Source organism: Pseudopodoces humilis, chromosome 2, assembly GCF_049639895.1.
Source record: "Pseudopodoces humilis isolate 2021_Gansu_Grassland_sample_001 chromosome 2, ASM4963989v1, whole genome shotgun sequence".
In the NCBI taxonomy this organism is placed as follows: domain Eukaryota; kingdom Metazoa; phylum Chordata; class Aves; order Passeriformes; family Paridae; genus Pseudopodoces; species Pseudopodoces humilis.
This window is the reverse complement of record NC_142201.1, coordinates 17,691,201-17,718,514: the sequence shown is the minus strand read 5'-3', so window position 1 is coordinate 17,718,514 and position 27,314 is coordinate 17,691,201. Positions and strand designations below refer to the sequence as shown.

The window sequence follows — 27,314 nt, the reverse complement described above, 5'->3', positions numbered from 1 at the left end:
AGTAGTCAAAATTTTATTTGCAAACCTAAATCTCACGTTCAGACACACCAGACTTTTTAGTCAGTCTTCCTGATACTTGTTTGTTTGCTGACTTACACTATGAGAGGACCTGTCAGCTGCTAAAAAATGATGCAATTTGGATAAAACGTGAGTGGTACAAATATTTGTGCACCAACATAACTCCCTCGTGGGATAAATCAGAAACATCTTTGTAATGGAGCAAAATCAAATACTCTTGGTGCCTGTACATTTTGCTGTGAGTTGAATGTAGTATTTTCTACTACATTTTCCTTATTATACCTTTTTTCATGCAGCATCATATATATGCTGGAATATGAGAGGTAGCTTAAAGATCTTGACATCTTGGCATGCTCAGGGATACTTTTCATTGCACTCTTTCTACAGTGAATGAAAGAATGTGAATGTTTTGGTGAGCTTTTTTTAAAATGATGTCACATGTTGTCTCGGTGCCTTGTGCATTTTGTTAACAGAAGAGTGTGTACAACCTATAGCTTGAATCCTGTTCTCAGTCAGAATATCACAAAGTCAGAAAACCTTCTTTACTGGGATACTCTACGTTTTCCATATGCCAACATCTGTACATTTGAAGCTGACACCAAGCATTCTCTCCTAGTGTGAACTCTTCTGTCTCTGATGGTCACTGCTCTGGCTTGGTCTAACATCAGTGCTTACGGTACCTGGAAAGAGATGGGTGGCACAGACAGGCTGTCAGGAGCCTTGGGTTTCAACACAGTTTTCACTGAAGTGTTTATGTCTTCCCCCAGATGTAAATGAATGTGTGACAAATACACACAGGTGCAGCCTCCATGCAGAGTGCCTCAACACCCAAGGGTCCTTCCAGTGCAGATGTAAACAGGGCTACCGAGGAAGTGGATTTGATTGTGCTGGTGAGTACCACTGGATGTCAGGAATAGTGCTGTATTGTTTTTCTCCAGTAACTGATCGTTACAAGGCATGTTCTCAGAAAAGTCACGCTGAGCAGTGCCGCAATACCAAGCAAGCAAGACCTCTCCACAAAACAATATATTAACTGCATGGCTCATAGCATAGTTACTACAAGTGTCACTTGCTCAAATTAATTTTGCCTGTAAGTCTCCAAGTTTCATAATATGCCTAGGAATTGCAAGTAGAACAGAGAAGTGACTTTGTCTTAAAGAAACAGAGAAAATGGTTTTAAAGCTTACTGTGATTTCTCCATGAACTCCCAAGTTTAGCCCCTTGGAGGGATGTGCAGTCCCTCCCAGAAGAGTTTCAAGCTAATTTAGTAAAAAATGAGAAAAGGGAGGAAAGCCATGACTTCTCTGTTAAACTGTTTTCACTTTAAATTATGCCTTTGTCTATTGAATATAGAAGACCCCCTATAAAGATGTAATTTTCCACTTTAACTGAATATCACCCTTCAAGAAGAAGGAAAGAAAGGGTGTTCTTGGTTTTATATTTAAAATGAACCTTTTAATTCATACCTTTATTAATCCTGGCAGATGTTTCTCCTGCAGCATCATTAAAGGTGTTTTCCTCAAGAGGACTCGACTCCTGCTCAAACTTTTAAAAAGTTTTTGTCTGTAGCAGATGAAGTCTACATAACATATAAGTCTTTTCAAGTAATCCTCGATCAGACATATCTTATGATTATGCTTCATGATCACAGATGTTCTCTGAGTCCCTCTATTATTCATGTTCCTACTCCCATTATAGTAGCAATTGAAACATACAATTTACAGCATACAACATACAATACACATTGATAAATTATTATTTTCACAGAATATTTTGAGTTGCAAAGGACCCACTAGTCCAACTCCTGGCCCTGCACAGGAGAGCACCATTTTGTTAAGTTTCAACTTCCAGTAAAAAAATTTTGAATTTTAACAAGCAAAAAATTTACACAAAAAATCTGACTGTTACTGAAAAGTTTGATATGGACATAGATTACCACAGCAGAGCTGTTTAGAACATTCTTCTATTCAAATTCAATGTTATGAGCCAGGTTCCCTGCTAGACCACGTATCTTGTGATATGTCACTGCAGCTCACTGAAATGGAGGGATGTATTTGACTGGATATCAAAGCAAAGTGACATGGCACATCTTGGTATGGTTTTGTTAAAACAAAATGTACCACAGGTGAAATGCTGAATAAATACATGTCTGATAAAAATAGTCTGGGGTTTTTTTTGTTTCTGCTTTTGGGTTGTTTTTTTGTTTTTTTTTTTTTCATTTATTTGGCTTTTTCATTTTAATGAGAAGGTAAAAATTTCCAGGGAAATTTTTTTTTTGGCTAACTCTATGTATAAAATAGTCTTTTGTCAAGCAAAAACAATTCAACAATAATGATTGCTAAAATATAAATAGCAGAAATATTTTCACTTGCGGAAATAAATTTTTAGATATCTAGCCCTGTAAAAAAATCACTTCTGAAGTCAGATGATTCCTATCTTCTCACAGGTGTTTCTCTTACATAGTTTGCCCTCTGCCTACTTCCTCTTGTCGCATTTCCAGTTGCTGAAGTCCATTTGTTGTTTAGGAGAGGAAGGATCCATGCCATTCATAAACTTAATAGAACACACTAAATGGAAAAGAGATTTATTACAAGAGAGGACAGAGAAATAACATACAGTAATGAGAGCAGTCAGAGCCACAGGCAGATCAAAAGGGTGAGGGTCCAGCTAGAAAGATGTAAACAACAATAGAGGAAGATTAAAATATAAACAGTTGTAGGTGAACCCTGAAATGTAGAGATGCTAAATACCGACTGCTTTCCCTGGAGTTAATTCCCCCACATACACCTTTTCTTTTCAAGGAAAGTGGAGGAGATTCTTTTAGCTCTGAGTGTTTCAATATTTGCCTTACACTGAAATCTTCAAGAACATCTCACCAGTGTGACTGATGGGGGCAGGACGTGTCTTGCTATTGGAGAACATGTTTTTTTCAAACAGTGACACAAACAATTGGATGTACCAGCCAATAGTGAAACACTGAGTGTTCTCCATGTCACATGGCAGCTGTGGAAAAGCCTTGCCTTTAGTGAAGCCAAAAGAAATTTTGCTTTTGAGTTTACTGGGATGAGGACACCAACTTGGGAATTTAGGGGCTGAAGGCTGTGGCTTCACACTTCTTTTGGTGACAATGGCTACAGTTCCTGTGGCCCATTCCAGTTCCCAGAAGACCTTGTGCTGCAGCTGAACCAAAATGTTCTTAAATGAGTCTCCAGTACTCCACATAATTATTCCCACAGAGCTGAAATCCTGTTTTCATAGGGAAGCATTAGTTCTTAATAGCAATTGTTTCTAGTATAAAAGAAAGCTGGCTGCCATGGAAGCAGTATTTGCTTTTTTAAAAAAATGAAAACTATTTTAATATATAACTTAGTTTTTGGAAATGAAAAAGAAAGAAATTAAGCATATTGTTTATAATTCCTGTGGCTACATCTCATGCCATCAAATAACCTCCTAAGTGCACCTTTGCAAAGAAGGTGGTGGAAATTCTTTCATTCAATTTGTATGTCAATACACTAACTTGGAGACGGCTGCTGAAACTTCAGGCTGTAAACACTGCTGCTGGTATGGATATGACCTGTGATTATTGAGGCATGCTTTTGCCATTTCACACTCCTATATGTTTGAAACATTGGACACCATTTCCAAACTGTCTGTAGCACACACGTTGTTTGAGAATCCATAGAGATGGATCAATTTGAATGATCCCTAAAAGGGTTCTAGTCATTTCCACATCTGGCCTCTATCTTGCTGCAATCTGTTGCTGTTCTCAGGTTCTGATGTTTCCTGATTTCCTGTTGTGCATTGAAAACCCCCATTTCCCCTGCCACATGCTTCTATGTGTATTTCAGCTTTTATTTTAGAATAGAGTTTCACAAGATTCCATAAACAATTAAGATTCCTGGGGGGAAAAAATATTTTTGATTCACTTTTTTGGTCCTACAAAATAATAATAAAAAAGGATTACTATCTTTAAGTCTACAGGCATGTCTCTAAGGAGCTCAACAATAACACTCTTGTTACTGCCCAGCTAGAGGCAGAGGTTACTCTTCTTCGTTATGCTTTGCTGGGTATCTAAATGTCAATAAAAATTCATGCCAGCTCTATCTCTGTCCCTTGTATTACCCGTTCATTTTTTGCTGATAGGGTAACTCTCAAACACTATATATGATTTTGCTTTCTTATTAACTTGCCAGTCCTGGGAAAGGCTTGGTTTGACATAATAAAGTTTCAAAGCTTCAAAAACTATTGTGGTCATATTGCTGGTGATATTCTTAAAATTTAATTCAGTATGGAGTCAAATACTGTTGTCATTCTTCAATGAGTAACTCTTAAGCTTTTGTCACCACACATTTCCTACTAGGTGCCTTGCTGGCTGGTGTACTCATGTATTAAGCACAGTCCAGCATGACACACTTGCCCTGGTTTCTCAAAGTATCCTTCCCTAAATAAGACAGTAAAAATTTTAGAAATTAAATAGAGTTGGAACACATATTGACAGATGATGTCCCATGATGTTTGAAGAAAATAATAGCCCAGAATCTGTCTTTTAACCTATCTATGAAAGGTTTCAGACTAACTTAAGAATATGTAAAAGAGGTCGATAACTTCTTTTAGAATGATTGCTGGAAGTATGTCATGCTGATCTAATCTTTACTCACATCCACAGACTGCACTTACAGGTGGTAGATTGTTGTCTGTCTCCCTCACCACTTCTTCAGCTCTTATTTACAGAAGCTATAAAGGAAGCTAGGAAAGGATTTGTAAGCCAATCAAGGCATGTCTCTCACCAGGTTTTTAAATACTCTGTGAGGTGTTAAAGTGGAAGCAGTGGAGTGCCTGCTGGAGTGCAGAGCAAGCTGTTTCCTTCTGCATCCCCTGTATGGTCAGGGCCAGCACCAGCTGCAGGCCCAGGGTGTGTGGAAGAAAAACAGACCATTGTGTGTCCGTCTCCTGTATCATGCTGAGTACTTCCCTTTACACAAAGCAGCACAGAGTCCATGGGTTGGCACATGCTCTTTATGTATGTTTTCATTTCATTTCATTTATTGTATGTTTTCAACTCAACTTTCACAACTTGGTCATTAGACATCCTACACCAATCTGTTTCCATGGTTTATAATTTTGTATAAAGCTGATGACAGAAAAGTTTTACTTTTAGCCCTCAGCCACAGTTTGCCTTTGTTTTTCTACTTCTTGCCTTAATTCTCTCTAACTCAAAGAAAGAAAATACCTTTGAAAACTGAGATATTTTCATATTAAGGCAATAAACAGAAGTTGCATGAGCAGGAGGCATTAATCTGCATGCTTCCTGATCAAAGTTACATAAGGCAGAGCTGGGGTAGAATGCTCAACATTTCTTTGCACTTTCCAAAATTCTCTGCAGTTACATGGACAAATTAGTGCACAAATGTTTGTGACTAACATGTCTGCATTTATCTACATATGTTCAGGCCTGAAAAATCACTACCTCAGGTGTAGCACCCTAGAGTGCCAGAGAAAGTGAACTGCTCATTTAAGCAAGTCCACAGGCCATAGATTCAAAAGAACAGACTGAGTTTAAGGTGGTGTATCTTTACATTGCATTAGTCCTGCAATTTATGGCTGGGCATTAAAATCTACACCTCTGGCTACTCTGAAGATGAATGCAGGTTGGAAGGAAACAAGTGCTGTGTCCTAAAGTATGCTTAGTGTCTAGACTCTCTGTCTCCACAAGCATGGACAGTTTCATAGTGCAGCAGCAAATTGGAGTCTGCAAGCACATGGGAATTTATACATTTTCATACCCCTGTTTTTGTCACTCCTGTCAGTTGATTTTCCACACTGCTAAATTTTGCACATACAAGGAGATTAGTTTTCCGACACCGCAGAAGTTATTATGTTATATAACTGTATAAATTTTCCATTTCATGAGGAAAACTTCAAAGCAGAAACTAAAAGCAGATGTTCAGGTTTGCTGAGCAGTCAGTCCTGTGGCCTTGAAAATCCCCATAGCCTCTCTATTGAAAGCATGAAGTTTCTTGCTACTGACAGACAAGAGGAAATTTGTTTGTTATTAAGCTTTCCTGTTAATTTTTATTGCTGAATGCTGAGTTTAGATCCAGGGAACCTTACATCCTTCATGACATCATCCTCCAGAGGATACTTAGTGGAGTGTTAGTAAAGAATTTATTTGCCAGTATTTGACAAGCAAGCCTGTAAGTTTTATCCAAAAGAAAGGAAGAACAAATCCTCAAGTTTGACTTTCATTTTATTGGCATCTGTTTACTCCAACAGCAATCTCAAAACCACCTAAATGCTACAGTGAGCCCACCAAGAGTCTGATTCTGTTCCTGACATACTAAATAGCATGTAGCTGTGCCTGCCATAAATAAAATGTGACAAATTCATGGTAATAGGATTATCCAGAAGTGAATATAAATTCAGGGAACTTTCCTCTTTTCCTACTAGACTGCAGTTCTGTTTTATTTACTGGTGTTTTTTCCTTCTGCTGTGTCTCCATGAGAAGAGGCACAGAGAAAATAGTACTACCCAAGGTTCCAAGTCCAGTCCATCTGTCTCAAAGAACTATTATAAAATTTTCATTGATACAGAGTGAGGAGCAAAATACTCTTGCCCTGATAATAAAATCATTAGACAGCAGAAGCAGAGGGAAATAAAAATAGCTGTCTTCCACCATAATTTTTAATCCTAAAAGACTGTAGGTACTGCAGCATCAATCCTGATTGAGAATCAAAGATGGGAAGCAGTATATGAGGCTATTCTGATCCACTGATGAAAATAGTCTCTCTTTATGAAAGAGCTTTTTTATAACACACTAGAACAGCTCAGCTTTCATTGTTTCCTAGGTAGTTCAATAAAGGACTCAAACTGTCAGTAGTTTATGACATGGTTGTGCAGAACATTTGATAGTAGTATCCCAAAGGGTAATTCCAGAGTAATTAAAAGAACACCACTTTATCCAAAATGAAGATACAATATTTCACATCCAAGAGGAATCATAAAATTGTAATTTTTCAGGAAATGTTACATTTATGTTCTATTCCATTTTGGGATTGCAAGATGGTAACAATTAGGCATTCTTGGATGCTTCTCTGAATTTTGCTGTTTACCCCTTACAATTAAATAAGAACTAAAAGAAATATGTTGGAGGAGCTTGATATCCTCCATTTCAGTAGCTTTCAGCCTGCCATGGAAGGAAAATTAGACCAGAGGAGTTCACAAAGGATAGCCAAGAGAAATGCTCATTATTATTATTATTAGGCTGCAGTTGTTGTGGAGGGGATCCTAGCTCCATGGACAATTTAATCCAAAAATGGAAGAAGGATTTTTGGGTTTTTTTGCCTGAACTCCAGTGTAAAAATAATTTAAGTAAGGGGCTCTATTGCCTGCGGTATTCCTGTGTTAGACAGGAGTCCAAAGAGATCATTACTGAGGATTTCTTTGGTCTTTTCACTGTAACTCAGAGCTGTCTGTACAACAGAGCTGGATATCTGTGTGTATGTTCAGTTCTTTGCAGAACTGAGATTATATCTCATAGTAGGGAATTTAATTATATGGGTCTCTGGACCTTGTAAAGGACACCATGGTCCCTTTTATAAACATTGTCATTTCTGAATGATTCCTTAGATGAATATTTTCTATTTTCTTCTTGGTTCTAGTTATCCCTCAAAAAGCAGTGAAGGAAATTGCAAGAAGCCCTGGAACAGCTAAGGACACAATTAAGAAACTTCTTGCACATAAAAGCAGTGTGAAAAAGCATAAAACAGTCAAGAATGCAATCCCAGAAGCAGCAGAGACACCACCTTCTAAGACCCACTTGCAGTTGCTGGACTATGAAGGTGGTATTGATCTTGGTGGGAGCTACAGTGAGGAACAGAAAGAAATTGCAGCTGCTGCAGAAGAGGAAGAAGAAGAGTCAGATGAAGAGAAGGAAGATTTTGAAAACCAAATTGATGAGCGAAGCCTTAGAGGGGATGTCTTTTGTAAGTTTCTTTGTTTTTTAAAATGTCTGGCTTCAATGTAAAAATGTATAAGCACTAAAAATCTTCACACATATTACAGACACTTTATCAGAATTTACTTTCAGAAAATGAATCATAGAATCATAGGATGGTTAGGCTCTCATAAATGCTTTTGAAAATACATCTGAAAACTTTGAAACACACAGCAAGAAATTTTACAGCATATTGTAACTAGATGATCTCTAAGGTCCCTTCCAACCCAAGTGATTCTATTATTATAACAGTTTTTTAGTACAGTTGTCTCAAACACTCTTCAAGGTAGCAGCAAAAATAATTACCATGAAAAATACACACTGTCAATAGTTCATTCATTATATTTTCTCTTTCCAAAGTACAGAAAAATGATACTTTCCCACAGTAATTAAAATTAAAATAATAAAAATGAAGAAAATTAAATTAACATTCAGTTTATTGCTATTTAATCTAGAAAGGGAGATAAGTACATGTTTTTTAAAGGAAAGGTAATTTTAAAGTCCTCTGCAAAAAAATGGTCTGTATGATCGTAATTCTGTAAGGCAGCCAAGAAAAAAATGTAATTATTCACTTAATGCATTGGAGCATACAAGCTTCTTTGCCAAAGTCATGCTCCTAAAAATGCCCTCTTTTTTGTTTTCAATGGTAATTGGCCTGTTCCAGTTTAATGAAGGATATAGACTAATATTTCTCCCTCCAGTTATGCTAGGGAACTGATAAACAGAACAAAGGCAGGACTTTGCTTGCCAGTCTTCTCCCTTCCTGCAAATATTAACAGTGGGTGCTAATGGCATGTTCCAAGTTTGCTGACAATATCAAAGCGGGGGGAATGGCCCATTCATTGAAGAGCAGCTCTGCTATGAAAGGGATCTGGCCAGGCTGTGGAGGTAGACTGGCAGGAATGATATGAAGTTCAACAAAAGCAGATGGAAAGGGAGAGAAAAGCCTCGTGCAGCATTATGGATTTGGGATGACTGATTAGGAAGATGCTGTGCAGTAAAAGGCAAGTTTTGCACTTGCCATTACACGACAAATGAGGACACACTGGCATGAGTCTAGCAGTGCTCTGCCAGGGAGAACATGAGGAGAGGCTGAGATAAATTTTTTCAGTTTTGAGAGGGGAGGGCTAAGAAGAGGTCTTATCAATGTCTTCAGCTATTTAATGGAATGTTACAGGGAAGGAATGTACAGACTTTTCTTGAAAATATACAGCAGTAGGACAGGAAGGGATGAATATAAGTTGGAACAAAAAAAATTCTCATTAGATTTAATTAAAAGACTGTTTCACCATGAAGGTGGACAAAATTTGGGACAGGTATGCAGAGAGGTTGTGAAATGCCTATCCTTGCAGATATTCATAATATGACTAAACTGGGCATTGAGCAATACCCTGATCAGGAAGTCAGACCAGGTAACCTAAAAATGTCTCTTCCAACCTACATGATTCTGTGATTCATTCTGAGTTTTCAACCAAGCATTTCAAAGTAGTTTAGAAAATAGTGAATGTAGACCTGCATCCTGGAAGGTGCTTGGATTTCTCTCTGGTACTATAAGCACATAAAATCACAATTCAGGAATCAGTAATTTTTCTAAAAAACAAAAACAGCTGCTACCGAACTGCACACAAAAAGAGACTTCTGTTTGCCAGCTTTTAATCAGATGAAACGGTGACAAATTTCTTACTAATGGTGCCATGCCTCCCAAGTGGAGAATTCTGTACTCAGGATATCACTCTCCCACTGGCCTAAGGCCCAAACTATGGCTTTACTTGGCCTTTCACTCCTGGCTAGCATGTGCCACTTCCTCTAAAGAAGTAGCCCTTTCATCTTCTGAGGATCCCTTCATAAATTACTTGCCTAAAAGGGGTGGAAGGTGCAGGAGCTGATGCTGAATTGGGGTTGAAGTTTTCACTGTATGGCAAACTACCCTTGGGGTTCATCCTTGCTGTGCTGGTACTGCCAAATACCTTTGAGAGTCTCAGATCAAAGGATTAAGTGACTTGCCTCTGTTCTTTCACTAGAAGCAATAAAACACAGGTCTTCTGATGGCCACACTTTTACATTAAGAGAACTGTGCTTCACATATATTTCCAACAAAATACTATCCTGAAAAGGGACAAAACTCTTCCCAGTCATGCTAATTAATCCAAAACTGGCCATAATTTTACAGAAACTGTGGAGAATGTGAGCAGAAGACAGTTGAAAGATATATGTTGACATTTGTTAAGATTGGGTTCTCAGGTACTCAGGCTTCTTCATGAGGGTAAGCTAATGGGGAGCTTACGTGTGCTATGAGGGTGGTGTGGATTGACCAGATATGTTGGGCTGAATGTGATTAGACTGGGCAAGACACAAAAATATTGACTGTTAATTAACAGCAAAATGCTTGTGGAACTTGAAGGGAGGTTAACCCTTGGCAAGAGTGTGTTGCTCTGCAGCTGTGATATCTGTAGGGTTAAAAGCTTTTATTTCTTAACAGAATTGTGAGAATATTGCTGGTCTTGAACTTTTAGAGGCATAGTATTAATAAGTTTTGTTAATATTTACTGTAAATAATGAATTAAATATTTACAAATAATACTCTTGTTAGTTACAGATATATTTATTGGAAATATTGTGCTATAAAGGATTATGGCCTTTTTTGCTTGCTCAATTGTGAGGCAAGGCAGGCTGTTAAAAAAAATAGAAAAAACCAATGAAACCCAAGTCAGACGATGGATGGATGTAACTCAGACTTCTCAATGGGTGTCTCTTTTGGCCTGCTTGGACAGGTCAGGAAGGACTGCCAGGAATACTGTCCTAGGGTAGGGCCACCCTGGGTTGTGGTTAAAATGACAAAGGGCTCTGCAGTCTGCCTGGTGATGCAAGAGGAACTTGGTCTCCTGTACTGGGCTACATGACAGGATGCAATTGCAAAGAGGGGCATTATGCAACCTTCCAGTTGAGTGATCAGTGCTGCATTACTTGGAACACACTAATTCTCAAGGCTTCAACTGGAGTGAAGGCACACAGGGAAAATCCTTTGTCCATAGGAAAATGCAAATAATATATTGTCATGATGATTGGTGAGATTCTTTTTTAAGGACGTTCCCAACAAAAGCAGGGCATTTGAACACCATATACCTGGGCTAGGCAGAGAGGCAGAGTCTACCTGACTACAGCTAAGAGCAGAAACAATGAATATTATTGCTTGAAAATATTATTGCTTATGGTTCATCTGTATTTTTGCCTATACTGCCTTTGTTCCAGACACATTTGGCCAGAATTTTCCCTTACAGATTTAAGAGATTTATATACTGAATTTGTTGAAGAGATTTTATTTTGCTAGGGGATTCTGGCAGAAAGTTGGTGTGCTGCCCCATGAAGAGATAGCAGCATGTCCACAATGTAGTTTCATTAAGTTTGTGAACTCTCTATTATCTGTGGCTTTCTTGTTTGATACCAGCTGTGATTCAAGGACTTAAAGCATTGTGCCGTTTTCATTTTCATTTCAGATAGATTGCTTGACTTTGTTTTCTTTCCTTTTAAATTTCCAGGTGTTGTACTTAACCCTTGTCATAAAAATTCAGTCATGATCCAGGCATTTAATTGCTTGGACATTTGGCTTTAAAAGCACTTTCAATTTTAATGCTATTGAGTGATCCTTCAGAGAACATCATTAGATCAAATTTACAGCTCATAAATTTGTACCCTTTTTCCTTTCTTTGCTGATGTCTATTCAGCAGATTCCTTTACTACAACATTAAATTCCTCCATATAATCCCCTCAAGTATTCACATAGCATCTGCCTTTTATATTATTAATATTGCTATTGTTTGTCTTCTGGGAAGATTTGTTAATTAGGAAAAATAGAAAAGTCTCTTTAAATTGATGTATTATTTTATCATAGTAGTTTTACTACATAATAAATACATAGGGAGACATAGAAAAATATTGTAGGAAAAAGGGGAAATATTATATGGCGATGGAAATTATTAAAATAGGCCCAACCACCAAAATACTGGACCTTCCTGAGAATTTCTATTTACCAATTTTTTTTTAAAAAAAACACACAACACACAATAGTTAAAGAAGAAATGTCAAAATTAAGGTCATCAATGAAAACTTAAATATTTTTCTTATATTTTTCTATCTTATGATACCGTCTGAAATTACTTCAAATTACTGTTTTCCATGGGATTCTTGCCTTGTCCAGTGGGAAGGAAGGGCTTGTTCTGTCATGAAAGGTGCAGTTTAATAGATAGGAATATTTATTTATTAATAGACCAATTACTTATTTATATGATTATTTGTCATTAATTATTTATTCATTATTATTTAATAGTTCAATAAAAATGAGAGTAAACTACAGTATTGGAAAGCTCTCTATTAAAAGAGAAATGCCCTTTCTCCATATGGTAGAAGACACAGAGAGCTGGACCAAAGTATTTGGTTATATAAGGAATGATTGTAAAGATGCTGCACTCAAGCTCCACTGAAATAGTTAAGCACAACGTTAATTCTGATAGTTTCTAACATTATAGTGCTTTTGGCTACCACTGGTAATTCAGAATGGTATTGCCAACTGCAACTAAATTCTATATTCTATACTTAATCAGTTTATGAAATTCATGTAATATTTAAAACTCCTGTAGTATCATGTAGCCAGCCACATCAGCCACATTATTACACAGAGACACTTCCTTTGGTAGCATCAAGAATGATAAAGAGGGATTAGTATTTGGCAATACTAAAACTGGACTGTTTTCCCTTATGGCTTCACAGCTCTTGATGCTGAACAAGAAAAGTCCTTCAGTTAATCATGATGTTTGCTCTCAATCTTTTTTTTTTTTTTTTTTTTGGTAATTACACCATTCTGTGAGCTATTAATGCTCAGACTACAGCTCAGGTCATAGCTATACATGTCAGACATCTGGCAAATGTAATTATGCAGAGAAGCAGAGAAATGGTACATTCTTGTGAGTCCAACATAGTGGTATACCGTATATATAAGAAGCTCACCTTAAATTTACTACATCTTACATTCTGCTTGATTTTTTTACAGTTTTACAGAAAAACACACTCTGTTTTTCTGGGTTTTGCTTTTCTTAAATGGGCCTGATGACATAGTGGTTAAGAACATGTGGCACCATGATATGCAAGGGTTTTTATGTAGAGATTACAAAATAGCTATTTCTGTAGATAAGTAGATGGGAGGGCATTTGCAGAGAGAAGGAGGGACTCTGCTGTGCCTAGAGTGGGACACACTTTTGTTGGTGAGAGTTTTTTCTTGGGGAACATGAGATGAGACCTGCCTTTCCACAGTCCCACTTGCTAGCAGAAGAGCTAAAAAGAGTAATTCTGACTCCTGCCTATTACTTATGAGGGAGTAAACTTTGGATCCTGGCTATGTGTGAGGATAGTCTGATGTACAATGCAGACGCTTTTCAATCAGTAAGGTTTCTTTGAAACTTTTCTCATATATGCAGCTGATATCTTTCAGTGAGTACAAAACCTGCCTGTAATGCCTGACTGAAAACAAAAATAGATTTGGAAACAAAACTGGACTCTCTTTATATCTGTGACAGTTCTCCACTTGATAGCACATAGCTACACCTGCATGTATCTCTCTCAAGTGAATTAAAGTGTAATTCAATAACTTAACAAATAAATCATTTTGGCAGCTGTTGTCTTCTGTTAAATCATTCCACTCTTTCCAAAACTGATCATACTTTAATAGCTGTCTTCATTTTGGCAAGGGTTTTCACAGCCTGAGCCTCTTTTGCCAAGTACAAGGCCAAGTTTATGGCTTGAGAATAAACTTAACACCTAATCAGGACATGCCTAAATGTGTATATGTAAACAAAAATTAATTTGGAGAAATATGTATATTAATCCTTGCCTTAAGTATGAATATTATGCAGGTGATCTAAGCAATGGTCCAGATTAGGGGAAAGCTACAAGGACAAGAGAGGACACACTCCTGGGAATTCATCAGAAAGCTCAGAAGATTGCATGAGTTTTCTTCCTCGGCTCAATTCAGCGCTTCTGGAAGTGCCTCCAGGGCCTCTTTGTTAGTGTGTGTTTTCACTGGTGTACACAGCACAATTTTTTACAGTTTTGAAGGTGAAAAAAGATTAAGTGGATGACATAGCCTTTATGGTGCTAGGAGGCTCTGGATTGCAGTCGCTTCTGAGTATATTCTTAAAATTGAATATATGTGAGCATGTTGGAGTATTTAAATGGAAAGCCCTAGCTCGGTCAAACTCATGGGAAAAAAACTCCCCTCTGAACAAATGTGCATCCATGTGAAAGTAATGTCTTTTAAAATATTTGGCATTTGCATATATGATACGATGCTGAGTAGGGAAAAGTAATTTCCATAGCTCCTATCATCTGGCGTTTCTGAGGAACTCTGAGCTTTTCTTGGCACAGCTGCCCACAGGGTGTGGCTGAAAAGTGAACTTCAGTTGTTTCAGGCTTTCCACTAACATATTCTCGAAGCAGTAACCCAAAGGATTCTCCCTCAGTCCTCTAAAATGGCACTTTTAAGCTCCTCCTGTTTTCATAGGTGGTCATGAATATATCACAGGTATCTGTTTATGTGTTTGCAAAGGATAGAATACTAGTGAAAGTGGATCTTTCCCTTATCTCATGTGTGATTAGTTACTTACACAGGGTATGCATAAAGAAGTTGAAACATCTGATTCTTTTTTTAGTAAGTGCATTTATCTATTAATCACTTAAAATAATACAAAAAAGCTTAATCATTTAAATTCAAAATTAATTTAAAATAATTATACTAATTTAGAGATTACTTAGTATAAACAAGAATATGTAAGCTTCTATCTCACCAAACAGAAGAGGATTTCCCTTGGTCTCTGAGACTGAGAAATAGTGCTCCTTGAGTAACCACCTCTTTCAGGCCAGAATCTTAGAGAACACTCCTAACGTTCATTGACTGTGTTGCTTTACCAACTCTTCCAGTTTGGCACAAGACACATCAACCAATTTTTACAAAATAGCTTAGGGTAGTTATCAAAACATCAATGTGTACTTGCCAGCTATAGCAAGGAGGGTGAGGAAGGGGAAGGGCAGTGTCTGGAGCATTTCTTCCCAGGAGACAGCAGAACTGATCAGGTATACAGGAGAACATGCACCCTAGCGGAGAGTGTGACTTCAGAAAAATAACATTCTGGGGCTTCTGTTACAGAAGCACCAGCTACCAGCTGCCCTGAATACAGATGTGTGGGCCTTTGATGCCCTAATGTGTATGGCTTTTACAATGTCTCTGACATTATCCATTTTTGAGGCTGCTGTGGCCAACTGCTGCCAAGTTACCGTCTCTACTGTCTGGTAGAGTTCAGTTCAATTTGATCATTATAGCAAGAAAGCAGATCAGCCCACTGAAGAATGATCAACATTTTATGACCTTATGAATTTGTAATTCAATGGAGCTGTAGCTCCAGTGCTTATAGGTTAGAAGGCTCAGTGCTATGGAAGACAGCATTTAAGCAAATTTTTAAAATTCAGAGTATCTAACGGCAGTTAGGAATATGGAATTGATGGTGGAGTGGAAAATACATATATTGACTTAAATAAATTATATCAACTGGTATAAAGGAATAAAGTTCCATTTTCTGTTCCTGTGGTGACTCAGTACTTGACAAGTTGTTTTCCCTAGTTCCCAAGGTAAAAGAAGCAGCTGCCTTTGGCCCTCACCTGGCACAGAGGAAAATTCCAGTGTCAAGACCAGAGCAAGAAGGTGGCTTATTTTTATCATACAGTATTTATTTTCCTATCTATTGTATCTTTTTGTGGCAACCTGTGTTAGCCAAGTCAGAATCAGTTTAAAAGCCTTTAACATAAACCAAAGATTTTGTGACCATGTTAGAGACAGTATCTGGCCAAACTATGCAACCAGTTCCAATGCGTCCTTTTCCAAGCATACTTTTACTATTTATAACCCATGCATAGAAAGTTTCCCCACATTAGAACTTGGCTTGCAGTTGAATTTCACTTGAATAATTTCATAGTCATAAAAAAATAAAGTAGCTTCTATTGTCTTTAAAACAAAAACATGTTGAATAGCACACAGTTATCTTAAAAAAAATACACTGATATACTGGTTGACATTTTTTCCAATTTAAAAAGCAGTAGTCTCAGAAACAATGGATTTATACAACAAAGCTCTCTAAATGCCATGTAGTTCATGTCTCTGTCTCATGATAAAATGTATTAAAATAACAAGAAGGATGCTTCTTGCTGAGGAAATTCAGATGGCTGACGTATTACTCTTAATCTGATCTGTCATGCTTGCATTGCACAGTGTTCCTTTGTGTGTGTAATGCTTTTCAACTGCAGTCATGAAGGCCATGGTGTGCTCTAAAGGTCAACTGATCTGGGCTATTCCCAGCTCCACGTAGTTGGAGTATCAGATGGTGATGTAAGGGATTCTTCTCATGGGAGGCCAGTTTCTCTTAATGGATAGAACTGGAACTTGAGCTGATTGCAACTACAGCAGTGTAGAAAAATGGAGAATGGAGAGCTCTAAAGCTGGCAGATCTCAAACAATTCCTGATGCTGGAGTTCGACACTAACAGCTCCACCTATACTTGGGGATTTGCAGGCCCTCAATATACAGAAGTCACAGCATATAAATTCATGTGCAGATGTGAGATTGGCAGTAAAAAGACACTGAGCTAAATAAAGAATCACTACATAAATTCTATTATTTTGCTTTTTTGCAGCATCTAGGTCAACACTCTGAATTAAGATTATAATTTTAGAATGATCTGTACATTAATAACTGGATGAATAAAGAGCAAAATGTTTTAACAGTACTTAGGATATAGTGCTCCTATTATCTCTGCCAATTTTTTTTTCCAGTTGATTGCAGCTTCGGTCGAGGGGTGTGTGACTGGAAACAAGATGCTGATGATGACTTTGACTGGAATCCTGCTGATCGAGATAGAGGTATTTAGATATGTGCCATCTAATAGGCTTTGATTTGATGGCTTACCCCCTCCAAAAAAAAAGGGGTGGGGGGCAGAAACAGAACCCAGGATTTTTTTTTTTTCTATCAGTAGGATATCTTTGTAAAAGAAGAAAGGAGGCAGAGGAAGATAGAAGTAGATACTGTTTCTTTGAAATGTCCAATAGCAAACAGTAATCAGTGACATATTTCAACACAAATCAAAATGTAAAAAAAATTATTAGAACATAACTGTTCAGAATTGCAACTACAAAGCAATGGAAACCTTAGCTCACAACCTCAGCTATGTGTTGTCTCTCCAATAGTGGTAGGACGTTTAATCACGTTTAATCCACTGTCATTTAGATGGATGTGGCAATGTAGTCACCCACATGGCTTAAATATCACTGGGATAACTGCTCAGAAATTTCAAACTCTGCAAGACAAGGTCAGAATAAGCCAAGGGCAAGGGGCCTATTCAAGAACAGCCAATACATGAACAGGTACAATTGGTAGCCTGCTAAAACCTAAGAGCTCCATGAGAGCAATGTGGGACTGCTGAGTGGGTGTACATAAAATGTTGGGGCTGGATGAATTTGTTTGAAAGGATCTCTCTTTCTCTGTGACACAGAAATGTTGCAGAAGTTGCTGCAGTAGTGACCAGTGGCTGTTTACACCATTTCCCACACGCACATTCTCTCCTTCTTCTCTCAGTGTTTCTATGTCAGTCCTTCTTCATTTAATCCTTCCTCTCCTGCTCCATGTAATTCCCTAAATCCCTTTTCTGTGCTGTCACTTCCAGGAAAGCACCCTGGCCTTATCCTGTCTCCCTGAACTTACACATGCTGATTATGACTTCATTTATGGCCCTAGATGTTTTATTCCTTTAAGGCTTTGTGTGTATTTGTCACACCATTGGTCTTCCAAGACTTGGGAAATAAGCTGTCAGTTCCCTTATGAATTTGTGCAGAGAACAGTGGAGAGAATATTGAACTAGCTCAAGTACTGAAATAATCTGACCACAGAGGCACACCAGCATGTTTCAGACTGTTGCATTTGAAAAACAAATGGTTTTGCCTTCAAAAGATAGTGCAAAGAAGAATGACTGTAATTGCCAGTGAAATATGAACTCATCTCCTCTGTAAACTGATCTGACTTCCAACAGTACAAGTTTATTCCCTGCTAAGTACATTCATTCCCTGCTGCTTTCCTCCAGCGTGATTTTAAATTATTCAAGTAAACTAGCTTCAGCTTCCCCTTATTTTCTTAGCAAACATGTATCCACATTGCTAATAAATAACATTAAGTGCATTAAAGATGATTTTTAAAAAATTATTTTCTTTTTACAAGGTGATGGCTACTACATGGCAGTTCCAGCTTTTGTGGGGCACAAGAATGATTTGGGGCGTCTAAAACTTCTCCTCACTGACCTCAAACCAAAGAGCAGCTACTGCTTGATTTTCAGTTATCGGCTTGCTGGTGAGAAAGTGGGAAAGCTTCGAGTCTTCCTGGCAAACAAAAAAACTGCTCCTGTCTGGGAAGAGAACAAAGGAAAAGATGAAAAGTGGAGAACTGGAAAAATAGATATATTTCAGGGGGCTGAAACAACCAACAGTGTAAGTATTACACAGTTTATAAACAAACTACCATAACCAACATGCCTCTTTAATTTCCTATATCTCAAGTGTTCCACCAACAGTTTTATAGGCATCAGCAATCAAAAGGCTTATCTGAAATGGGAAACAGGAGCCCACATTTTAGAAGGCATAAAAGTTATCACCTGATTTTAATTTCAGAACTGAATCACCCTAATTTGTTAGAATACTAATGCCAGTAATTCTGTCATTTTGTAAAAATATTGCATCGTATCATAAATTAACACAAGTAATCAAAACCTCATGCAACAGAAGCATACATACATGCCTGGAAAAATGAAAATTTTATAGATAGAAGAATAGGATAGAATAGAATATAGAATAGAATATAGAATAGAATATAGAATAGAAAAGGATGCTCTCAAACTACACTAAACCAGACCATTAGCGAAAAAGGAGACATCATGTATAATCAAAGGGGGCCATCACCTCAGGAGCAGGGCGTACCAGATGTGCACAGATGTATGCCTGGAAACTGCCTCAATCAGGACTTCAGGCAGTTTCTCTGCGAATTCTGGGGTCTGCTTTCCATTTGTGTAATAGAACATTTTCAGTCCTGTGGAAAGGCTTCTACTGCATAATTGGATACAGTGAACATAAAGGAAATATAAGCCCTTTTCAAGATCCTTTGCACAGCTGGAATTATGTGGAAAAGCCCTTAAATAAATGAGAATCAGACTATAAAATAAAATCCCAGATATCCTATTCATTAAAATAATCCTCCTCTTAATATTTAGTATACATACTATACTCAATACATACAAGAGAGTGTAAATATATGTAGAATATACACACAAAACCTCAGAATCCAAACTGATCAGAAATTAACAGTTGTAATGTCTTCAATAAATGAAATGCATGAGCATCACATGCTGTGATAAAACTACATTATTATAAGAGGGTTTCACTCAATTTGCATTTTTTGTACAATAAAAGTAAATAATCTTATTAAAGTAATCCATCTGGTATTGTAAATCTGTGCAGAGGATTTTAAATCTAGTTCAAATAATGCACAAAAGCTTTAAAAATGGCAAAGATTCAAGTCATTAAGTCCTGTGTTATTATAAAATATTCTTCATTTATAGCTTTTAGCTTTTATAACTAATTAAGCGTTGCTAAATGGTTGGATAAACTACATTTTCACCCTTAATACATATCTTTTTTTATGACAGGTCACTTTTGAATCAGAACGTGGGAAGGGTAAAACTGGAGAAATTGGAGTGGACAATGTTATATTAATTTCTGGTCTATGCCCAGAAGATACCTGATAATGGACATTTCATATTTGCCTTATTAGTAGTGTATTTTTGTATTATTTTCCCCATAGAAAAACCCAAAACTATAAAATTGTGCCTTGAATCTAATGCAACAATGCAAACAGAAAACTGATGTGCAAGATGCAGGTTACACTTTTTTATGAGTTCTTCTAATTTTAATACATGCATTGAGTGTAATACTACTGTATTTTATAATTCAAGTTCAGGGCTTCTGAAATATTATTTGTCTAGCTTCTTTTACAAATTCTACATGCTTTTATTTCTTAAAAATCTTCTTGAGTCTATTCATTAGTCTTCTATTTAGTTTCTTCTACTCCATAAGAACATAATGCAATGTTTAAGAGAATGTTACTACTTCTGGTGACATAATTAACTTCTTAGTGGGTATGTTGTTCCAAAAATTAAATCCATCACCCTGTGTGCAGGAAGGCAATCACACACAGAGCCAAGATGTTTATTTAAATATGTGTGCAAAGATGGGTGCTAGGTAAATCCACAAAGCCAGCACACCAAGCAGAACCATGCTGTTAATCTTGATACATTCCACTTATCTAGTATATATTCAGTGTTTACTATTGCTGAGTTGTGCTGAGCTGGCTTTGTTAAATTCTTCTTATCTTGGACATCCTGCAGTAGCACACCCTTCCTCCCAAATTTTGTTATCCCTCTGGGTCTGTGACCTTAGAAGCACATCAAGCCCTAAACTTTTATAAAGTAAATTTATTGACAAATAATTTATCTTAGACATAAGGTAAATATTCAGTCTATTGAACAAGTAGGAAGAAAGTGAAGGCCTTCATTTGATGGAGCTAAGCAAGTTGTAAGTGGATTCATGTCTTTGAATAATATTTTCATTACCAATAAAGTATGTAAAATACCTTGATTATCATCAGTGTCTTTGAATCACACAAATCAGTGTTAAGAAATGATTCCTTTATAGTTTAATAAATGTTCACCATTAACAGATGATGTTACCAACTGGCACAGAAAAACAAGAGCAAAAAGAATGACCCATTATTAATGTTTAAGAAGCTTCACATTATGTACTGACCTTGAGGAACAAAAGGCTCCTGCTGGATTGCAGGCCTACTTTATCCCATTAGAGGTGAGAAAGAATGATTTTCATTGTCCAGGAGACAGTATGACCTAGTGGCCACAAAATAAGGGTCCTCTGACACAATTGAAAAAATAATCTTTGTTGTGGGTTCCTTCATGACCCTTCAAACATCAAGAAAAACGGTGGGGATTATCCACCATCCCCAGGAGCAGGAAGGTGAGCAGAACTTTCTCCCCCAGAGCAGGAGCTTCCACCCACTGCCATGCTTGCCCATGCTCACAAGTGCATTTCAAATGTGTGTATATAACATTTGAGAAGGGACCAGAATCCAGGATACATCTTTTCTGAAAGGAAGTCAAATGACAATGTTGTGAAAGATAAGAACATTATTTTTGTCTTGTGATGTCTGCAGAATGTACATAATGGTCTGGATTCTAGGAGAACAGAGGAGCCCATAGAAAAGCCCTGGTTCAGGCAATGTTCATTTCAATACATGCGCATACATTTTTCTCTTGCTTAGCTCTGCGTATCCCCTTCCAGGCTGGCTGCTCATTGTTTATTATTATTGACTCTCTTATTTTAGTTTCTGTATGAAGAAGGGTACATCCAAAATGACTGAACAGAATTCTGTACTTTAACACTGAAGAATTTTGAAGAATTCAGCCGATATGAACCTAAGCTTTTTAACAAAAACACTACACCAGTTCAAACACCTTGAATTGCACCCATCAAATAAGTCAGGGATGCTTGAGAGATTTCTTGTTGAAACAGTATTTTTGCACTGTGCACACAGCTGAGGAAAGGGTAGGTGAAACTGAACTATCTGGAAAGTTTACAGTGTCTACGTAACCAGGAAATGCAGCTTTTTGTTAGAACTGGTTTGTGTTACAAAACAGATGCTCTGGGAAGTATAAATGGACTTCAGCTTTGACATGGGAATCTGTTTCCTGGTGTCTTTGGAGTTGCTGAGGAAATTGCAGAAAAAGGACTCGGGGAAAGCAATTTTAAGGGCAAAGACTCTAGCAGTTTCAAAATGAGGGCAAAGTTCCTTCAGTATCAAATTGCATGCTGACTGTGATTGACCTCGGGATGCCTGAATAACCTGGTCACAGTGAGGCAGAAGAGTGAAACAAGTATTTTTCTGGATTCTCCCCTCCTTGTCTGACTCTGAACTTGAACAATTCTTACTGAAGATCAAAAAAAATGGAAGTTCAATTTTACTGAAGTAAAATTCTGTGTCTAGCTTCAAACAGCAATAATTGCAATAATTTATGCAGCACCTCTAAATACTAAGAAGCCTAAGAATCATTACAGTCTTGAGTGCTGCAGTGTTTGAAGTGCAAATGATGTATATATGTGGAGCAAAATGAGTCCATCTAAAAAAGTGCACGGGGCATTTTTGCATGGGCAGTTACTGGGCATAGAAAGATAAATACTGCCTGTGAATGGCATAATATCTAAAGGGTAATCACTCACTACAAAAACAACAGCAAGTAAACACAGTCAATATGGAGCTAATATTTTTTTATTGTTGATTGAATCATAACCCACCATGAATCATCACTGGGACCAATACTTTAGTGGTAGAATTCCATCCAAAAGTCAAGTCAAAAAGATTTTGTATTTCATGGAATAAGTAAGAAAGTTATGTGCACAGATCAGTACCAGCTAACTTCAACAGCTGCCATAAGGCCTTCTGTAGTCGATGCAGAAGTGATTTCCCATTTGTTTGCAATGGATTATAATATACAAGATAGTTTGCATCATAGATCATAATTCTAGCATAATAGGATCTGAATAGAAAAACTGAAACCTTTTTTTGTTGTGAATAAATTCAAAGATAGCTTCTACAGAAGCAACAAAATAAATTCATTCTGTATAGAATGAATAATCTAAAATAACAGTAATAATCATATAAACCACATCAGTGCATCAGCAAATTAACTGATATTGTTTGCAACATTCATTCTGAAGATGGAACTGCTAAGGGCAAAACATATTTCTCCTTCAGATGAAATGAGTTAAAGGACATAATATGCCTATTGTCATTAATGCCTCAAAATGTTTCTGACAGTTTTCCATTACTGTGAAATCCATTATCTGCTTGATTATTTTAGACAGCAAGGAAACTGCACTGGGGGTATTTGAGCAAGTTAAAGTTATGCTGTAATCAAGTGGCTTGAACTTTGATAACATCACTTGTAACTCTTAAGACTGATAACACACTTTAGAGACTACTCTGCCTGCAAGTTAATGGGAAAAAAAAAAAAGGCTTCTAACTAATTGCCTGAATGTATGCTGCATCCTTCAAAAGCTACTCAACAGATGTGATCACTTAATCTTCAGTGTTGTAACAAAAGGTTTGAATCACTTTTTTCTTCAGCTGCCAAAAGAACTGACAGAGGTATTTAATTTTGACCACTTTGAATACATGGAAATGTCAAAGCATGCTCCCAAAAGGTGATTATCTTCTAACCTGCAGTTAAAAGGAACTTAAAAATATTTTCCAGCTATTAGATGGTATTTTATATATTAAAAAAAAATATTCCCTAATGCAATTTTTCAGGATCAAAAACATTAAGATAATGAAGAGAGGTTTTCGATGACTGCTGTTCATATTTACTTCATAATTGCTATATTGTTAATGACAGATTCATACAAATGCGTGTACTGGAGGTATTGTAACTCATGACAATATATTGTTGAAAAGGTAAATAGCAGTGAAGTGTGAGTCATTTGTTTGGTCATATGTGCAACTGTTACATTAAAGCTCAATACAGCAAAAGATTTTTAATGGAAAAGAATTTCTAATTTTAACAGTTACTAACCTCTCAAATACCTGACTTTAAAGTTTGATTTCAACAAAATTAGACATACAGTCTCCTGGACCCTCCCCAGTCCTTCAGGAAGGGTACATTATACAACTGTTGAGAGAACTGATTATTAATTTTTTACTTGGGCAATGTTAAGCTGGGGAATATTTAGCCTTCTGTGACTCAGTGACTTTTTTTTTTAAATAGCCTGATACTCTGAAAACCTCTCGATTTCTCAGTATTTCTGTAATGCCTTATACCAATTTCTATTTCAGATATACTCCTGAGCAGAAACTTCTCTTTCAACAGATTTGAGCAATCATTTTAAAAGTGATCCTTTTAGGTCTTCAGATAAAGGCTAACTTCAATCACACATTTAGAGTGTTTTATTAATTAATCTAAAAAGAAAAGAAAATACTTCAAATTAATAACATTAGTTACACAATTATGTAAATTACAAACATTATTTAAAAATTTACAAACATTACGTAAAATAATACAATATATGATAAACAGTTAGTGTATTTAATTCTGGTAAAAATAAGTTCTGAGATAAAGGAAACAGCATGTCCCTAGAGATGCTTAAAACAGCATTTAATTATTTTTTTATGTGCTTCCTTTTACTTCCACGAAAAGATGGTGCTTCTCCAACAAGTAGGATGGTCTGCAGGAGCACTAAATAGTTCCTGAGGTATGTTCTGACAGGGCCCAAGCCCCAGCTTTCACTCAAATGATTCCCATGAAGAGCCTGGGAGTCAAAATGCTCCAAGAATCATTCCCAGGAGGCAGTTCACATGCAGAAGTGCCACTTTTTTGTTGTGTAGAGAAGGTGACATGTTTATTTTTCTACTGTTTGTTCTTTATAAAGACAGTAGCAAAGTTAGAAGCTCATTCAGGCGCTTGAAATATTTGCCCAGAGCTGACTGCCCTGCTCCATTGCTTTCTGCTGCTGTACAGTGCTTAACTTTGATGCCCAAAATCTGTTTGCTGACTTGGACACCTCTGGAGCACAGTCAGTAAATCTGACTTAGGTGGATAAAGCAATCAACCGGAGTCTGATTTCAACCTTTGATTTCAGGTTGATAGCAGTTTAATGTTAAATCCCTGGGGTTTGATTCACTGCAGGTTATTACAGTTATTGTGACCTCTGTGCTTTGACTCACTGCATTATATTTTCTTGCTATATTTGATATCTTAATTCATGGTATTTTTGTGTACTGCACAAGGACTTGTCTTCCCACTTGAAAAACAACTCAATTTACAATTATACAATGCCATAAAAAAAACAGAAGTCACAAACATGATAAAATGGTACAAAATAATGATAAAACTTTCAGAAATACATGCCATAAACTAATTAGAAACAATATATTTCAAAATCACCTACAAAAAACTATCCTTCCCTCAAGCATTAATTTTATTCCAAACTAAGTAATGTTAACAGCTGACTTTAAAAGTGCTAGAACAGATACTGTACTCAAGAAAGCCACATGTTCACTTACAGTGAGTTAATCATTAGCATCACCTTCCTGCCCAGGATGTAATTATATGGGAGTCCTAATTTTCTTTCTCTTCTTTGAAATTTCCATGATTTTAAAATTGCCACCCTTTGTAGAGGCAAGGGGGCACTTGTAGACTGTCCCAAGTATGTGCACTATTGAAAATGCATGTGAAGGTGTGAATAGCAAGATAATAATGTTCGCCTTTATGGTTCAAGAGAATTAAACTGAAAGGTGGTTGCAAAGCATCTTGTGATACTGAGTAACTGTGCAAGCAAATGGGATATGAAAATTAATTGCAGGTCACCACAAGTAATGGAATAAGAATAAATAATCAATCTTCTTTATATCTGTATAGTCAGCGGCTCCAAATTAGCTAATACCTCTAAGGAAAATGATCTGAGAATGACTGTATTTTCTTCTGGAAACTCACTTGCACTGAAAAAGATACAGTATATTTTCCCCATATTTCCTGTACTGGCATTGCAGACCACCAAGTCCTGTAGTGGTGGAACACAGGATCACTTTGTAGCTGAGCTACTTGCTGGTTCCTTCAGGAGGAGAGCCAATGGTCATCATTACAGTTTGTGAGCTTTCTTTAACATCCAGTAACTATTTCAAGAGCACTGTGTGTATATAAACAACCCCAGGGCTGCCACAGCAAATTTATATTTGGCTCACCAACACCAGACTGGTTCACTGCCAACACAGAAGAAAAGGAGGCACAGAGAGGCAGCTGCTTATCTCAATTTCCCTCAAGTGAAGTATTCTTCAGTGCTTAACTAATCAAGTTACTCAGAAGGCTTCATAACACTCCACTGTCTCCGGCAGAATTTCTTCATAATCCTCCTGGCAATTCAATTTCAGGTCTTCCAGGTGGTATGATACCCCCACCATATACTAGAATTCATACCAGGAGGAAGAGCCAGGAAACACATGGGAAATATCTCTCATCAACACTACCCAGTTAACTTTATGTGCATCATCCTCATAATCCTAAATTCAGCACGTTCCAGTGTTACAGAAAATGCACAGCAATCTCAAGACATGGAAATAAACAGCATGGACAGCCATATCAGGAGAGCTGAGCAGCATTACTGCCAAGCTCATCCACTGCTCCGTGCTGGAGGCTTTATCTCATCTCACCAGAAACAGCATCAGCTCAATGCCAGCCTAAGGAAATCCAGGGCCTCATCCACCTCCCTCTCAGAACTGGATCAGAGCCTAAAAATGTGAAAGTGACTCTTGAAATGAACAGCCACTCACAAAGTCACTCTTTGTGTCAATCAACACACTTCAAATGCTGTGACTGAAAGTCTAAGTCCCAAAGTGTCCACCAGTTCTTGGATTTTCAGTCTTTGAATATGACATTTATATAGGATTCCCTTCCACATTAAGGATGGAGGGAGATGACTGTTCAAAACACTTTGGTCCCTATTTAATTTCATTTTATTTCATTATAATGCTTTGCTTCATGGTTCATATTATGGTTTGGGGATTTTTTCCGCACTTGCTAATAGAAAGGTAGGGAGCCTTTTCAAGAACAGAATTGCAGTTCTAAATTTTGGCTTTTTTTCCCTAAGAACTCTAAAATCAATACAAATTCAGACTTATTGACAGGATAACCTTTAAACAAAGAAATATTAAACTGAAGAAAGCTCTCCAGGAAGAATTACAGTGGTGGACCATGAAATGAATGTCAGAGGTCCTATTATGACATTAAGATAGGACACAATTTTAAAAATAAAGTGAAAATATAAAAAATAATTTTATGAATAAATAATATCCATTAATTTGGGGTTGTTTTTCGTTTGTTTGTTTTCTTTAAAAAGAACAATTGTTTTAGGAAAAATCCCCCAAATTATAGAGGCTTATTTGAAGCACATACTATTCTGTGCAGGAACCTTATGATGAACCAACATTTTTCCAAATAGTTCTCTGGATACTCAATACTTTATCAGCTGGCAGAATATCTCCATCTGTTGAATAGAAGCCTATGTTTCTAGAAATGCAGATACTTATCACAGCCAATACTGAAGTTTCAAGGAA

General features: G+C 37.0%; 1 protein-coding gene across 1 annotated transcript in view; it reads left to right on the top strand.

Moving 5' to 3' along the window:
• The window catches only part of EGFL6 (EGF like domain multiple 6), a 31,325-nt gene extending 11,438 nt beyond the window's left edge, over window positions 1-19,887 (top strand). Inside the window, exons 7-11 of the mRNA XM_088068717.1 lie at window positions 786-908; window positions 7,677-8,000; window positions 16,880-16,966; window positions 18,315-18,580; window positions 19,792-19,887. Coding sequence (XP_087924843.1) covers window positions 786-908; window positions 7,677-8,000; window positions 16,880-16,966; window positions 18,315-18,580; window positions 19,792-19,887 — 896 coding nt within the window. The remainder of the gene's footprint in view (window positions 1-785; window positions 909-7,676; window positions 8,001-16,879; window positions 16,967-18,314; window positions 18,581-19,791) is intronic.
• The last annotated feature ends 7,427 nt before the right edge of the window (window positions 19,888-27,314 follow it).